The sequence below is a fragment of the Lynx canadensis genome, chromosome D2, assembly GCF_007474595.2.
Source record: "Lynx canadensis isolate LIC74 chromosome D2, mLynCan4.pri.v2, whole genome shotgun sequence".
NCBI classification, from domain to species: Eukaryota; Metazoa; Chordata; class Mammalia; order Carnivora; family Felidae; genus Lynx; species Lynx canadensis.
The window spans coordinates 35,197,882-35,214,039 of NC_044313.2; the positions used below are offsets into that span (position 1 = coordinate 35,197,882).

At 41.0% G+C, this 16,158-nt stretch overlaps 1 protein-coding gene across 5 annotated transcripts in view; it reads left to right on the plus strand.

Moving 5' to 3' along the window:
- The window catches only part of CPEB3 (cytoplasmic polyadenylation element binding protein 3), a 192,558-nt gene that overhangs the window by 155,441 nt on the left and 20,959 nt on the right, over positions 1-16,158 (plus strand). For all 5 annotated transcript variants that reach the window (XM_032595151.1, XM_032595150.1, XM_032595149.1 and 2 more), the window contains 2 exons: positions 262-376; positions 9,908-10,089. In XM_032595151.1, the coding sequence (XP_032451042.1) occupies positions 262-376; positions 9,908-10,089 (297 nt within the window). The remainder of the gene's footprint in view (positions 1-261; positions 377-9,907; positions 10,090-16,158) is intronic.

Consider the following 16,158-nt stretch of genomic DNA (forward strand, 5'->3'; position numbering starts at 1 on the left):
CTAAAAGACTGCCTTTTCTCAAAACCGCAGGTCGTTTCTGAAGGTTTATGTCTAGAGTGTTGAGTATAGTATCTGTAAGTAGATTCCCCAAGAGTTCTGTTGAAAGGCACTTAATGCAGATTACATAAATTAATAACTGGATTTTGTTTGGGTTATGTATGTTGTAAAATGCACAAATCAGTGGGTTTGTCTTTAGTCACCTTATTCTCATTTGGGGTTGATGGAAATGAAGTAAGGACCAAGTAAACGACTTTTTTTCAGGTGCAAATTCGACCATGGAACCTAAGTGACAGTGACTTTGTAATGGATGGTTCTCAGCCTTTGGACCCCAGAAAAACTATCTTTGTTGGGGGAGTTCCACGACCCCTTCGAGCTGGTGAGTGGAAATAGTAACACCACAACAACAAAACCACCAACAACAAAATCCCCAATATGTATGTAGTCTTCAATATTTTCTAGGTTTCCGATCGACTATACAGTCTCCAAAAGAAGTTTCACTGAGCTGACTGACTCTTTCAGGATTAAACATTTTCTCCCCAGATGGTTTATTTTCTTATGGTACAAGAGTGAATTTCATTAAACTGTTATTTTGACAGGATGAATTCTATTTAGTGCTGTCATATTCAACCACATATTTTTAAAATAATAACAATACATTTGTCAGTATGCGTTCTTATGCGAGTCAGCATTGTTATGTGTGACAGAAAAAGCAGTGACCCCATCAGAAATCTGTCCACCACAGCTGTGTACCCCTCAGTGACAAGCCAAACTGCTGCTCTGCTAGAAATTGTGTCCCTGGGAATCGAACTGGGAATCTTCCTAAGTGAAACAGGTTCCTATTTTTTCTTATGCACTTTGAAAAATGAGTTATGTATTTGAGCGTTTTTATTATGACTTTTTAAAAGCTTCCCTGTTTTTTTCTTTTTTAAGTTCTTTTCCAATGATGAAATAATTGTGCCTGCTGAAATCAGATAGATCATAATTGACTGGGGCATTTGAAGTGATGCTGAGCTAATGAGTTCAATATTTAAGTCCAAAGACAGATCTAATCAGTGTTCTACCAGTAAAATACAATAAAATTATTTGTTAGAACGGAGTTTTTAAAGTGCTTAAAATAATTGAGTTTGCTTTTCAAAAATGAGATGACAAGATAACGTTACCATTGCCATAGTAGTTGCAAAAGTGCAGTGTGATCTCTGTTATTTGGAAGCAAGCAGACATAGCTCTACCTGGAAAAAAAAAAAAAAAGAAGACAAGAAAAAGAGAAAAAGCAGTGACCATTAAAATCAAGTTGTGAAAAAAGAATTATAAAATGTACCTACAGCTATTTGTCTCTGACTTTGATAACTTCTTAATTCTAAATGTCAACATTTCTAACACATTTATTCAAATCTCAACTTCAGTCTGCTCCTCAAAGCTTTCTGTAGACCCATATAAAGACATATCCATAATTCCATTTTGAAAGACATTAAAACACATTAATTATGACTGTGAAGGTTGTAACTTTACAGTTTTTCAGAAAGCCAAATATCTTTAGGTCTTGTTCTCACTCTAGTGGAAAAGTGTGCCGAGGGTAAGAAAGCAAAGCGGCAGAGATGTCTCGCCTCGATCCACTGTTAGAGAATAAAGTCCAGGAAGCGCTAACTGGGATGTGGACAGCATTATGAGATGAGGGCAAATGCAGCTCTTTGTTTCTAAACTTCTTGTGCTTTAAAAAAAAAAAAAAATGTGGGTGGGGGCATGGAATATTCCTGTCTTTTTCTAACTGGTGTTATGTTTGGGAGTGGAAAGGGAGAAGAATCCCCTTTGACAGCCTTTTACTTGTATAAGTGTTCTTAAAGAATAGATACTCATTGCTAGCATTCTAGTTATTCTTTTTTTGCAGCTAACTACAAGCACAAATTAGTTTTAATATTCTAGCCCCTCTCCTTTTGTAGATGGGGATCTGAAAAAATAAATTCTGAAAGAAAAAGTCCCACATTTATAAAAATAACAGAACTGGCTTTAACCTTTTATGTCTGTTTTTAAGTCACAGATACAATAGTGTATAAGCTAAATTCCTTTTTTTATTATTCACCATTTTCATTATTATTCACAAGATGCTGCAAGTCCTAGGACTAGATAAGAATTGTATTTAGTTGTTTAGTCAGAAATGGGATTTTATGTTCCCTGCCCTACCTGCTGTAAGTCTTGAGGTACTCTTTCTTTTTTGAGCTAAGCTAAATTTTTTGTTGTAAAATTGGTGTTTTTTTTGCAGTCTTGTGGATAATGTCTGCATTCACTTGATCTAATGAAAATGTTCCCCTATGTCAACACCTCCCATAAGAGTAGCTAGTTTCTAGATGGCTAAGCAATCTGTATTAGCATCTTAGAATTTTACTGTCTAAGACTTTGAGATTGGAATCTATGTAATCTAAACAAAAAGAGTTAACATCTGCAGCTTTTATCCACATGCATAGAATTGGGTTTCTTTGGAACACACTGAGCTTTGTGGACTGGTGTGTGCCTTGGAATAGAGGACTATTTTTAAAGGAATTCATTTTGACTTTGCTAGGCAGTCTTGAGTTGAATACAATGCAGTTCACTTGAACAATAAACATTTATTGAGCATCCACGTGTTACTGGCACAGAGCAAGTATGTGTCATGCCAAACTGAATGAACATCCCACTGTCGTGTTAAATAGGTCATCGTCTACAGAGAGTCAAAGATTTCAGAAAAGAAAAAACAAGAAATGTATTAATAGAAGTATCCAGAAGTAATTGGATACTAAATTGTGCTTTTTAACACACTGGATCTCAAATTTGGTTTTTAAGTATTTTAGGACATTTATTATTACTTCTAAGGGAGTACTGTGGTCATAGAATTCTGAAAAGTCTTAAAGCTATCTCAGGCACTATATACAAGGTGATCCTGGACTAGACATAGTTGATAGTATTCAACACGTGAGATTTTTAGGTATCCAGATTGATTTTCACCTTACCTGGGGCCAAAAATTGTCCTTTAACATGTTATAATGAATAAAATGTAATAACTACAGTTATTCCTTTGAATTTTGTGAGGCTTTTTCTCTTTGATATCTTACCATTGTAAGACAGGGACTATTATTCCTAATAAGTTATTCTAAATAAAGTCCTTATCCTACCAAACAGAAACACACAAACCCTCCTAAAGAATTAAGGCAACCTGTTTTAAGCAGTATTGCCCTGGCTGAGTATCAGTAGATCCTTCCAGTCTTTTTGATAAGCCTTCCCTTTTAAATTTCATGTTGGGAGGGGAAAAAAATCATAGGTCTAGAAAATTTAACCCTGAAAATGGGAAAATATCCATGGAAAATCTAGATGAGTTTACCCAGTTAGATTGCTTGATTGGTGGTTGCTCTAGGTTAAATAATACACATTCCTACTCTCTTTGTCCCTCCCTTCCATCCCTCTTGTCAGTGACAGTGGCAAGCCAAAGACGGTTTGCCTTAAGTCTCTTGGTGTTTCTCAGGTCTTGTTCTCCTTCCACTCCCCACCACTTCCCACCACTTCCCACCACTTCCCACCCCCATCCTTGGAAAGGCTATAGGTAGACTCGCCATGCCGTCATGTGGCTACGGTCTGCATATTCTTCAGAGTCAGTGCCAGGAAAGGGGTGGTCTGTCTGGTTCTCTACCTGCTTCCACCTGAAAGTACAAGAGCATGTTACCAGTCTTCATTCAAGTAATGTGAACAGCACATCTTCCTGAATCTCAACACAGAAATAGCCCTGTTGTATATCCCTGTGGCATTAGGACCTATTTTCCTCTGAGAGGAAATAAGTGCCAGGCTTGGAGATTATGAATAGGCCATCAGAAAAAGGTGGAGAATGAAGCTTCTGGTCCCTATACACACCCCCAGTTTAGAAACATGAGTTTATGACCCCAGATTCGTGGCTTAGATATCTAATATGAAGATTGCCTCGGTGATCAAGCTTTGGGACCCATCCCCTTCTAACTTTAATAAGGCTTGGAACACCCTCAGACTTCCTCTCTCATTAGGGACATGTGAGCTGATCTTCCACATCATGACTTCCTTCTGACAGTTTATCTGATCAGGTCCTGCAGAACAGATCAATCTTGAGAGATTGCTCACGTGAGTCCCTGGAGCCTGCCAATTACTCATCATCTTTGGGTCTCCTGTCTTTCCTATTGTTCTGATAATTCTTTCCTGTCTTTTTCTCCTCTACTAATATTCTGTAATGGACCCTGAAGTTCCCTTCTCCATCTTCCCCCACCCCGCCCCCCACCCCCACCTCACCACCTGTACTGTGAGGATGACTTTTCTGGGAGGAAAACAAAACAATACAAAAAATTTGAGGTAAATATTCAGTGACAGATGACATACATTTAGCGAGCATCCTGAGTTTTTCTAAGAGCACTTATTTTAGACATTCTGTACAAACATTCTGGTAGTTCACATGCATTAGGAATCACATCCTGATTTGTGATTTAGGAAATAGTATTGGAACCATATCCTTTTTTGTTGTTACTGTTTTGTGAAGTGGTAAAACCAGGTTTCTCAGTGGGAACAAGTCCCAAGTTCAGTATGAGTTGTCCCAGATAAACTCCAGATTTGGCACACTGATTTGATTAATTGGATTGCCTTTAGGGTTAAGGATTTTCTAATGCTAGTCGTTCTCCCCCTCAAACCCTTACCCACAGCTGGTGTCAAACATTGCCATATCATTGGCAGGTTGAATAACATTAGCATACAGCCAAAGTAAGACTGGGAGGAACTGGTGCTTCTGGAGCAGAAACCAGGCCAAGTTAATATTAAGCAAAGATTTATGAGTAGAGAGAAAAACACCCCCTGGGCAAAACTAAACATTAGAGCACCACTCTGTGCTCAGCAGTGTGTTCAGAGCTCTCATGTATGTTTAATCATCATGATAACGTTGTAAGTGGTGGACTTTTCATTTTAGAGAGATAAGGAAGCAGAGTTCAAAGGGGGGTGATTGGCCAAGGCCACAATAAGTAGAAATGCCACGATTTAAACTCGGGTCTCCAGACTTCCAAGTTTGGAGCTCTTTGTATAGAAGGAAGCTGCTTTATCAAGCTGAGATCTGAGATGTTGTCTCAGTAACAGTATTAACAGTCAACTGGATACCAGTCTGATTTAATCAAGTTTGGTGCTCATTCCCTCCGACTTAGTTGGTTGTTCATACAGTTATTTGAAAATATTCTTAGTGGAAGTTTATGAGCATATTTTCACCATTTAAAATGTGTGAACTGCCTTGCTAACCAATTCGGCTATGGTAGAAAACCTAGACAGTCCAGCTTCTAGTTGAATCTTGCTTTCTTTCAGAAGTCCAGATCTCTTTGTCATCCCGAGGTGCCTTATGCCTCTTTCCTGTTTGCTTTGTACTTATTTCCACAAAGAAGAAATGTGGCTTCTAGATTCACAGTTTAGAATCTGGAAAGATGAATGTGTTGATATTTCCCTTGGGGATTCTCATTCCTACTCTACCCCATTTGGTTCTCATAGTATCTCAGACTCAGACATTGCCTATGGCTGGCTTTGAAATCTAGTTAAATGATAGGAACAGGACCCTGGTGTGGGGTAGGATGAGGGAGTCATCATGATTTTCTCTCTGGTGAGCTAAAGTCCCTTTCAGATCTCTGTGAAGATTCAGAAGCAAATCCAAGGAACAGGGGTGCCTGGGTGGCTCAGTCAGTTAAGCATCTTACTTCGGCTCAGGTCATGATCTCACGGTTTGTGAGTTCGAGCCCCGCATCAGGTTCTGTGCTCACAGCTCAGAGCCTGGAGCCTGCTTTGGATTCTGTCTGTCTGTCTGTCTGTCTCTCTCTCTCTCTCTCTCTCTCTCTCTCTCTCTCTGCCCCTCCCCTGCTCACACTCTGTCTGTCTCTCTCTCACAAATAAATAAACATTAAAAAAAAAAAATCCAAGGAACCATAAGTGGGGTTTAGATTCAATTTCAGAGGCATAGTCTCCACAACCCAGAGGAATTCTTAGATTTCTGTATGCTACACACAACTGCAATATTCTTGTTTCCCTCTCCGGCTGTGACATAGTGAAGTTCATCTCAAGAGCCAATCTATAGATCAGAGTTATAGTAGTTTTGTTGTTACCATTCCTGAGATGACTTGAATTGTCAGGAGCACAAAGTGTCTCATCGAAAGTACAAAATGCCATTGGATATGGCTACCAGACCTGCTGATTCCCCACCCCTGTGGTGACCAGGCAGATCCTGTGAATACTGTTTGGATAGTAAGGGAAAAATAAAAAGTCGCCTGAAGATTCCTGACTTCCACATGGACTCTGGATGCCTGCTGTCACTTCCATCTGTCTGAATTCCAACCTCCACCTCTATTCCCTGCTCTGGTAGCCTCATCTTCCTCAGGTCAAATGTTAGGAATGTGCCTGGGAGCTGCACTGTCTGCCTTCTACAGAGGATGGTTTAGAATGAGGATTCGTTGTCATGGGCTTAGTAGAGTTGGCTGCATTTTTCCAATAAGACACATCCTTGATCCTACATTCCATGAGCAGGGTTGAGATCACAAGATATAGATAACCCCATGAAGGTTTTAGTTGACTTCTGCCAGATCCTGCTTTTCTTCTGTTTTTCTCTCTTCTTCCTAAGTAGTCAGAGTGGTAGTCCTCCTCATGGCTCAGCTTCACCCACATCAAAAGAAGGGAATTTATATTAACTTTCCTGTATTAACTGGTGGTACTCATTTTAAAGAATCCTTTAATACCTAGTCTCTTGGGGTGCCTGGGTGGCTCAGTCAGTTAAGCCTTTGACTCTTGATTTCGGCTCAGGTCATGATCTTGCAGTCATGGGACTGAGCCCTATGTCATGCTTTGCACTAACAGTGCAGAGCCTGCTTAAGATTCTCTCTCTCCCTCTCTCTCTGTACCTCCCTTTTCCTTGCTTGCTTGTGCACATGTGCATGTGCTTCCTCCCTCTCTCTCTCTCTCTCTAAATAAACATTTATAAATAAACAAATAAATAAATAAAAGCTAGTCTCTAAACATAGTTTTAAATTTTGACATCTGTAGGTGAATTTTATGTTCTATATAAAAAAATGTTTTAGATTAGAAATGTATAGGACTTAAGAAAGTCTTGTTCTGTGTTTCTGTTAGTCACCTGTGTAGTGGATGAATTAAATTGGTCTCTCTCTCTTTTTTATAATGCTGTTTTTACCAAGCATGGCTACTTTTCTCAATAATTAGAAACTCTGTTTAGTACTTAAATGACACCAATCTGGTGTTAGAACCCAGCATGAGTTTAGCCTGCAGCAAGTGTGCTTGTAGTGAAGAGTAGCTGACTGAGTAAAGGATTAAATATAAACAGCAGTTGTTTGACTGTTATTTACTTTTCTTCAAGGGTGATCACAGTATTAGACCTTCTGTAGTTAAAACAGAGATTAGGGTAGAAAGAGGGATGGGAAATCTTCAAACTCTTTCCCAAAACAACTCTTTAGTCACCTTGATTTCTTGTAGCTTCTCAACAAGTTGTCCTTCACTTGAGTGAGATTTCATTGCCTTAAACGTCTGCCAATTTTGGTGGCCAAGAAAATGACTGTATAAAAGTGTACAAGTAGAAAGGATTTATTTATAATTAGCTTTCATAAAAGAATGAGTGAGGGTTTTTGCTTTATATCAAAAGTACTTAACTGCCAGCAATATCAGTCATGACCTAATCTTTGGCATGTGAAGATGATTTTCCAGCAGCTAGATTCACCAAGTAATAGAATGTTCGTGCTGTGGAACCACCTTCTCTGATGTCCGAGGATCCCTAAAATTCCTTTGGAGACCACTGCGCTGTAAAAGAGCCTATGGTTATAGTAACTCTTCTCCTTAGCTGGGGCTTCAAGCTTTCAGGCAGTATACCTTCTCTCTAAATGAGTGCTTTCATGAGTCCTTTCTAAGGGTGGAAGACAAGTGGCATTCAGTTCCTTGTGGACATTCTTCTCCTGGCTGTTCACCAGGCTGAGGGAGTGCTTGCTCTCTTATTCCATTCCAGGGGAAGCTAGGTCTTTGGAAAATTAGCGTTTAATTTCCACTTCCTGAGGTTGCTTATTTTATTAAGCCCCTTGACCAATAAGGGAAATTGATTCATGACTGCACTTAATTATTTCTACCTCAGTGTCTTAGTCTCTGTTCCTGAAGTAACATTAGCCATGTGAGGAGGTCCTCAAGCCATCAGAGGTTTTTGGGCTGAAGTGTGAGGACTTACTGAACTCTGATATTCAGGGTATGTGCATGATTCTTCTTGCATTGCTTGAATGAATGTGATTCCTGGATCCTGCCCCACGACTGCAATCACAGTCTACTTGGGCTCTAATCAGCATGTTCTTTGGTTGATATGACTCAGTAATTCTGATCATAATGGGATAATTGGGATAGTTTTTGGTTCTATCTTTAATAGCACTTATTCTTGGGCTTAGTGATTGCCTGCTTATTTGCTCACCTTCTGAAAATTCCAAAATCTGTTGGTTGCAGATCATTCTTCTTAAGAACAGTACTTAGAAAACAATCACCAGCATTATGGAGAGAAATCTTGAAAAAGTTCAGTAGAAAGACAGCCTTTCTGTCATGGCAGCATACCTTTTCTTACCAGTTCAGCGGTCTCATACTTCAGGAACCAGTAGTGCCAGGCTTTCCCTCTGTTCGTAGAAGTCTGGTGGGGTTCTTACGCTATTCGACTCTCCAGCCCTTGTAGCTGCTACAGAGTTCCTCCTGTACCTCACGGGGTTGTGTTGCTTTCCTTCCCCCCAAACACTGATTCCTGTGGAAGTCTGTTATGTGATGTGATGGTCTTTGCGCACTGGCTATGACCCAGGCCATCATCCACCTACCCTGTCTTCTCCTTTCTAAATACCGTATCTAGGTGTTTGAGGAAAGTGGGTTCTTGGGTCGTTCCCCAGGGGTAGGGATAAGTCTTTTGGACTTAAATCATATGAGTAGCCTGAAAGGAATGTTCATACGTGGAGGAAGTGCCATCCAGTATCAAGTAAACAGTTACCTTCAGGAAATTTGGATCCAGGTAAGTAACTGCTACATGTCTCTCCTTGACATGATGAGGATAATTTTAGAATATCAGACCTTTGGAATGGTCCAATTTTCAAATGCCTTCTGTATAGGTGTTTTGTAAATATACCAATATAAAGGTATATTTAGAAGAAATGTGGCAAGGAGTGCAGACCAGACCTCCGGATTCATAGCAGAGTACAGGAAGGGCATGTTTTTACTGCCTTTAAGGCAGCTTAGTGTTTCCTGATACATTGTAAGTGCTCAATAAATGTTCATTGTTGCTATTATAATTATTACTATTATTATTATTTACAATTCAGTGTGAGAGGCTAGTGTGGAGATTTCTCAATTGGGATAGAATATACTAAAAAAATATTTAATTGTAGAGATTTACCTTAAGGTTATAAATATATTGCCTTTAATTAAAGAGAGGAGTTAATTCTTTCTATAGCTTAATCTTAATATAGCAGTGTCACTTTAGTAATTGCTTTTAGTCTTAGAGGTCAGTAAATAGGGCTGTTTAGAATTAACTTGGTAGGGCATCATTTGAAATGCTTTGCCTACCCAGGGCCCACTCCAGTGGACTAAACAGAAAGTGGAACAGGAGGATTGCTGATAGATGATTCCTTTTATACTTTTGCTGAAGTTCCGATTATGTAAATTTGTGTGTGTGTTGTGTGAATTCGTAATTTTTTTTTTTCATTTTATTTGTAAATATGAGGATCTCCCCTGCCTGAGTTTGTTAAGACTGATGTGGACACTCTTCATGATACTTAACATGGGTTTTCCTTTTATTAATTATACTGCATGACCCTTAAACAGTTCCTCCTCCTCCTGGGCAAAAGTGCCTTCTAAACATTCATACCAAATTGTGTTTATTTTCTTGCAGTTGAATTGGCAATGATCATGGACCGTTTGTATGGTGGTGTCTGCTATGCTGGCATCGATACGGACCCAGAGCTGAAGTACCCCAAAGGTGCTGGCCGCGTGGCGTTCTCCAATCAGCAGAGTTACATTGCAGCCATCAGCGCTCGCTTTGTGCAGCTCCAACACAATGACATTGACAAACGGGTAAGCAACTGCTTAGGCTATAATTGCTAGGGGGAAGAAATGCAGTTTGTTTTCTGGGCCCCTGGGGAGAAAAGCACCTTGTGATCAAAAGTCAGCAACTCTGCCCTCCGTGGTATGAGTCCACGAGTCCCTCCCTCTAGACTGCCTGAAAAAGAGAGTACCCATGAAATTTAGGGCATTAATGAACCTTCTGCCTCACCCATCCCCAGGGTGATGTTACGCTTATGAAAATAACCCTGCAGAATTTAGCATACCAAACTGGTACTGTTCAAAAGATGATGCCAACGGTGCGTTAACAAAGGTTGCGAGCTGGTGCTCTCAAATAAGTTTGGACTAACATTTAATGTTAATATTCCGGAGTGTACATAAAATTTTGAAATTCTGGTTTCTCTTAAAATTGCAAGATCACACATGATAGCAATCATTGGAACAAAATAGCTGCTACCCCTTCCAGTCCCCTCTCCAACTCCCTGTAGTCCTGCTCGTATGGTATATGCATATGCATTACCTGCCCTTTTGCACCATGGTGTTACCTGCCTGGCCATTAGGCAGGTACCTCTGATGTAACCTCTGATTTGCTACCTCTGATGTAAAGAGGGGACATGCAATAGAGTTGTAGGGGGTTGGTGTGCTCAGTTGGTTTTGTGGACAGACGTAGGTTTAAATCCCTTAGATCCTAGCTCTGCCACTCTTTGGAAGTTTGGGGGAATAGAAGGTAGCAGGAGATCATCTGACACCTGTATTAATGAAGGAATAGAGCAAGTAGACTAGTTCAAGTCTTGAACACCTCCCTGTGCAATTGTACTGTGGCTGTTAACAGCTTCCAGCAAAGGATGTTCTTGGGGCATACGTTGGACTGGAATAAATTAAAGTAGTATAAATATATCCTACTATGAAGTTCCACCTGTACTCTCTATGGTCAACTTTTGACTAATTTTGTGTAGCAAACTTAAATTTCTTGGAAGGTGGAAGTTTCAGTTGGTGATGGATTTTTAAATATTCAGCAAGTTATATTTTTATTAAGACGTTTACCTGATCAAATTAGAAAAGCCAGTGCCTAAAATAATTAGTTGCTACATTACTGGGCTCCTGAAAAGTAAGTAGTGGTGGTTTGTTTGTTTTTGTAATTAAACTAAATAAAAGAACTCTTTTTTCAGAATTTTGAAATTCTTTGAATTAATGGAGACTCTGAGGTGTGATAAAGATCCAACTCCATTCCTAGCTTTCAGGCACCCACAGCGTTCTGAGCTTCCCCTTTTATAGCAGTAATCCCCCTCAGACTGTCAGCTCCATGAAGATAGGCTGTCGGTGTCTGTCTCTCTCTCTGCTCCATTTCCAGTGCTTACCCATTGCTTGATGTACAGCTACGGTAGTAGGTGCTCGATGAACCTTTGTTAAATTGACGAATGGCTATACTTGGAGATTTTTCTTAAGTACTGCTGCTGGTGCCAGTGAACCTGCTTGTGCCTGTACTTTTGTGAGTCTGAAAACACCAGATTCTATTACATTTAGACTGCTATTGCACCTGTCACTGGTGACCCCAGGCAATAAACTTAACCTGAAGAGCCTTAGAGTCTCATCTGTATGCTTTTCCCCCTGTGAAGCCAGAACTAGTGACTAGACAGGAGGTAGGTACTAGAAAAGATAAAGAAGCCTCCATTTCCCAGGGTGCCTGGGTGGCTCAGTTGGTTAAGTATCTGACTTCGGCTCGGGTCATGATCTTACAACTCGTGAGTCTGAGCCTTGCGTCGGCCTCTGTGCTGACAGCTCAGAGCCTGGAGCCTGCTTTGGGTTCTGTGTCTCCTCTCTCTCTCTCTCTCTCCCCCTCCCCCGCTCATGCCCTGTCTCTCTCTCTCAAAAATAATAAATATTAAAATAAAAATTAAAAGAGAAAAGAAGCCTCCATTCCCAATGCTTCTATCTTCCCTTTGTCCCCAGGCTAACCTCTAACCTACTCCTTACCAGAGGGAAGTACACTTGCCCCCGGAAACATGGCAATCTCCGAGCCTCTTTTAAAATCACAGTAAATTCAGATACTGTTTGTTCTATTGACAGCCCCTTCCCCTTCTTCTGCTATACTCAGCCCTTTAGCACGTCTTCCCACAAGACATAGAACCAGGCTAAAAGAGAAGTGGCTTTGCTTTTGTGAGCATGATGATGGGCCATGCTTATGAGAATATATCAAACTCCCGAGGACTTCAGAAAGCCATTGACTATTTTCTTCCCACTGCATTTGAGTTATCCGTACCTTCCATATCGTAAAGTAGTCCTTGATAACCATTTAGAGTAGCAGTTAATTGTAATGGGAAGAGTGTGGAGTTTGGAGCTAGAATAGATTTCAATACTTTTAAATTTCTGCTGCACTAGTCACTGATGACCCCAAGTAAGTTACTTAGTGCCAGGAGCCTTGGGCCCTCATCTGTAACTCCCTCCTGGGGATGGTCTGAAGACTAAATGGGATTTGAGGATTGAACATCAGCCAGAGCTGTATGACATTTGGATAGATATTTAGTAACTAGCACTTGATGGTTAACAGTATTCATCTTGCTACAAATGCACTCAATACTGATGTTGTTAAAATCATGTAGCTTGAATTTTATCAGTTGCTCTGCTGAAGATGTAACGAAAAGACCACTGGTTAGTGTAAAGAGCACTGGCTGGGTTTATGTCTGGTCTCGTTCCCAGGGGGCTATGTGATTGTGGGCACATTACTTAAATGCTGAGCTTTGGTGTATAAGGCAGTAAGTAGTAACAGCCCTGTGAGAAGCCCAGAAGAGAGAGTGGACAGAAAGCAATATATACAATGTAACATATCATACATATGTACGGTGGGACTGCTGCTATGGTCACAAGAATGCCACCTCCATCCACATCCTGTCAGTTCCTTCAGTGCCGTGGGATGAGAGTCATCTAAGTGAGAAAATTGCAAGTCATTCAAAGTGGCCCAGTCCCTCTTCTCTGGCTCCTGGCTCCCTCTTCACGCCCTTTGTTTGCTTTGACCAATATGGAGACCATTTTCTTTATCTTAGAGACGTAAGCCAGCTTCCGTGCTGAAATAGGTTCCTTTTTCACTGTTCTGTGAACATCCCAATCCCTTCCCCCAAATTGTTACTCTGTCCTCTTGTTTCCTTCTTACTTTGAACGTAGCCAACAATACCTTATTTTTTTTGACTCCGGCATTTTGAGCCTCTGTTAACTGCACTCTTCTTAGATGCTTTTTAAAGTTCATCCCTAGTTTTATTTTTCTTTATCTTTCTCTTAAAGCTTAAGTTTGAGCTTTCCAGAGATCTCCCATTATATATAACTACATCGGTATTTCCTTAGGTAATGCTCTTTTTATTTCTCAGTGGCTCTGTTCTTCATTGTCGGCAGAAAATTTATTAGGCACAACCTTCTTTCCTGAATAACCCCTGTAGGTTTTTGGCAATAGCTAAGGTTTTGAAATTTGCTGTCCTAAAAGTCAGGAGAATGTATCTTTCTGTGCCTATAATCCCTTTTCCTTGATATTGCAAATTCCAAAATGCTATAGCCTTTTTCTCCTTCTTTCTTCTATTAGCCTAGAGTTGCCTTTAAACCAAGACTTGACTATCTTAATTAGCATCAACCTTTATTACCTTTCTGGTCACAGGAACTTCATTTGCTGTCGGTATCATTATGAATGCAGATATAATGCCATCAGTGAATTAAAAAAAAAATCAACCTATAGATAACATTTTTTTAATGTTTATTTACTTATTTTTTTTTTATTTTTTAAACGTTTATTTATTTTTGAGACAGAGAGAGACAGAGCATGAATGGGGGAGGGGCAGAGAGAGAGGGAGACACAGAATCGGAAGCAGGCCCCAGGTTCTGAGCCATCAGCCCAGAGCCCGACACAGGGCTCGAACTCACGGACCGCGAGATCGTGACCTGAGCGGAAGTCGGTGCTCAACCGACTGAGCCACCCAGGCGCCCCAATGTTTATTTAGTTTGAGAGAGGGGGAGAACAAGCAGGGGAGGGGCAGAGAGAGGGGAGGAGAGAGAATCCCAAGCAGGCTCCATGCTGTCAGCGCAGAGCCCGACATGGGGCTCAATCTCATGAATCGTGAGATCACAACCTGAGCTGAAATCAAGAGTCAGACGCTTAACCGTCTGAGCCACCAAAGTGCCCCTATAGATAGCAGTTTAAGGACCGCTTGCTTGCTGTTTGCAGGCTCTAACCCCTTCATTTTTGGGCCCGTGTGGAGAGTGGGAGAGGGCCGCCTGCAGAGCAGCAGTGCCAGCAACTTGGGAAGTTCTGGGACTAAGGTGTGCTCGCAGGTTGCACCTTCCCTAGGTAAACTGTGGGAGGCACACGAAGAAGAATTTGGTGTATTTCCTTTACCTCTTTTGTATCCAGCCAACTTTTCTCAAAAAAGACCTCTCTTTTGAGAATTTAACCATTTATGTATCTATTGTTGTTGTTGTTATTGCTGCACTTTGGCTAAGTTTTTAGATGGAGTGGCTCATGGGGAAAATACAACCTTTATAGATTTGATTTCTTCTCACAGTCTTAGTGACCTTTTGGCTTATCGTAAAATAAAATATGTCAGTATGCAACATCTGTGGGATCTGTCAGTCCTGTACTTTGGCACTTTTCTCCCTCTCCCGTCGTTTCACTCACCCAGAATGCCCTCCCTTTTTAAGGAAGAGGTGGCGGTTTGGGGTTTTGTTTTGGTAGCAGCTTTACGTAGATATAATTCACATGCCATACAAATCACCAATTTAAATTGTACAGTTAGGTGCACCTGGGTGGCTTAGTCAGTTGAGCCTCTGACTTCAGCTCTGGTCGCGCCTTTGCGGTTTATGGGTTGGAGCCCCACTTCAGGCTCTGCACTGGTGATGCGGAGCCTGCTTGGGATTTTCTCTCTCTCCCACTGTCTCTCTCTGCCTTTTTCCTGCTTGTGCGCGCTCTCTCTCTCTCTCTCTCTCTCTCTCAAAACTGAAAAAAAAGACTTTTTAAAATGTATAGTTAAATAATTTGTAGCATGTTTACATAGTTGTGCAGCCATCACCACAGTAAGATTTAGAACACAGGAAGAGGTATTGAACCGAACAGCCTTCAAGCCCGCAGTACGAGGATCAATTGCACAGTAACCCCTGGTGGGGAAGGGGGCGGAGACACTGTATGTATCCTATTTATTTATTATATGGAGGGGATCCTCCTTATTTAGCCTGTACTCTGTGAAGTCACAGGAACGAGATAGCCCCGGCTGTTGAGGCAAACTTGTGACCCAGGCTGCAGCTATAATCAGAGTCCTCCAAGAATATGTGACTTACTGAGTTGGCTGGTAAATCTGCGTTTCAACAGACTTCTTGCCGTGGTATGGCTGGCAGTGGGAGGACTCAGAGAGGTGGAAGGGTCTGCTAATGGTGCTCCCTTACAGAGCTGCCAGGATCTTGACTGCAGCCTGTGCCCAGAGGTCTGAATGGGAATGCTTGGCACACGGGTGGCACTCAGTGAGTGTGTAGGATAAATCGGGATGATATATGGGAGAACAAGGACTGGAAGCGACCATGGAAGGCTGTCAAGGGTACTGGATGAGTCACTCTCATCTCTCACCTGGACATCTAGGGGAGCTTCCCCACTGTCTCCCCACTTTGCGTAGCCAATCTTCAGTTCATTCTTTACATAAAAACCAGAGTGATTATTTATTTGTTTACTTACTGTATATATATATATTTTAAATAGGCTCCACATCCAACATGGGGCTCGAACTCATGACCCTGAGATCAAGAGTCTCATGTTCTACTGACTGAGCCAACAGCCTCTTTTAAACTCGTAGTGTGAATCATGTCTTCCCTTCCTTTAAACCCCTTGGTTATGTTCTATTGCCATTGGGATAAAGGTCAAAATCCTTAATTCCTATTGCCTACATGACCCTTCATGCACTACATACTTCTTTTGCCTTAGCGCTCTCTTCCTTGTCTTGAGCCAGTCAAGGCCTTTTTCTCTCTTTTTTAAGGTCATTTGTACATACTTTTTTTTCTCCCTGCCTAATACCCACTTTTCCTTCGGGTCTCAGCTGAATTGTAATATTTTTAGGAATC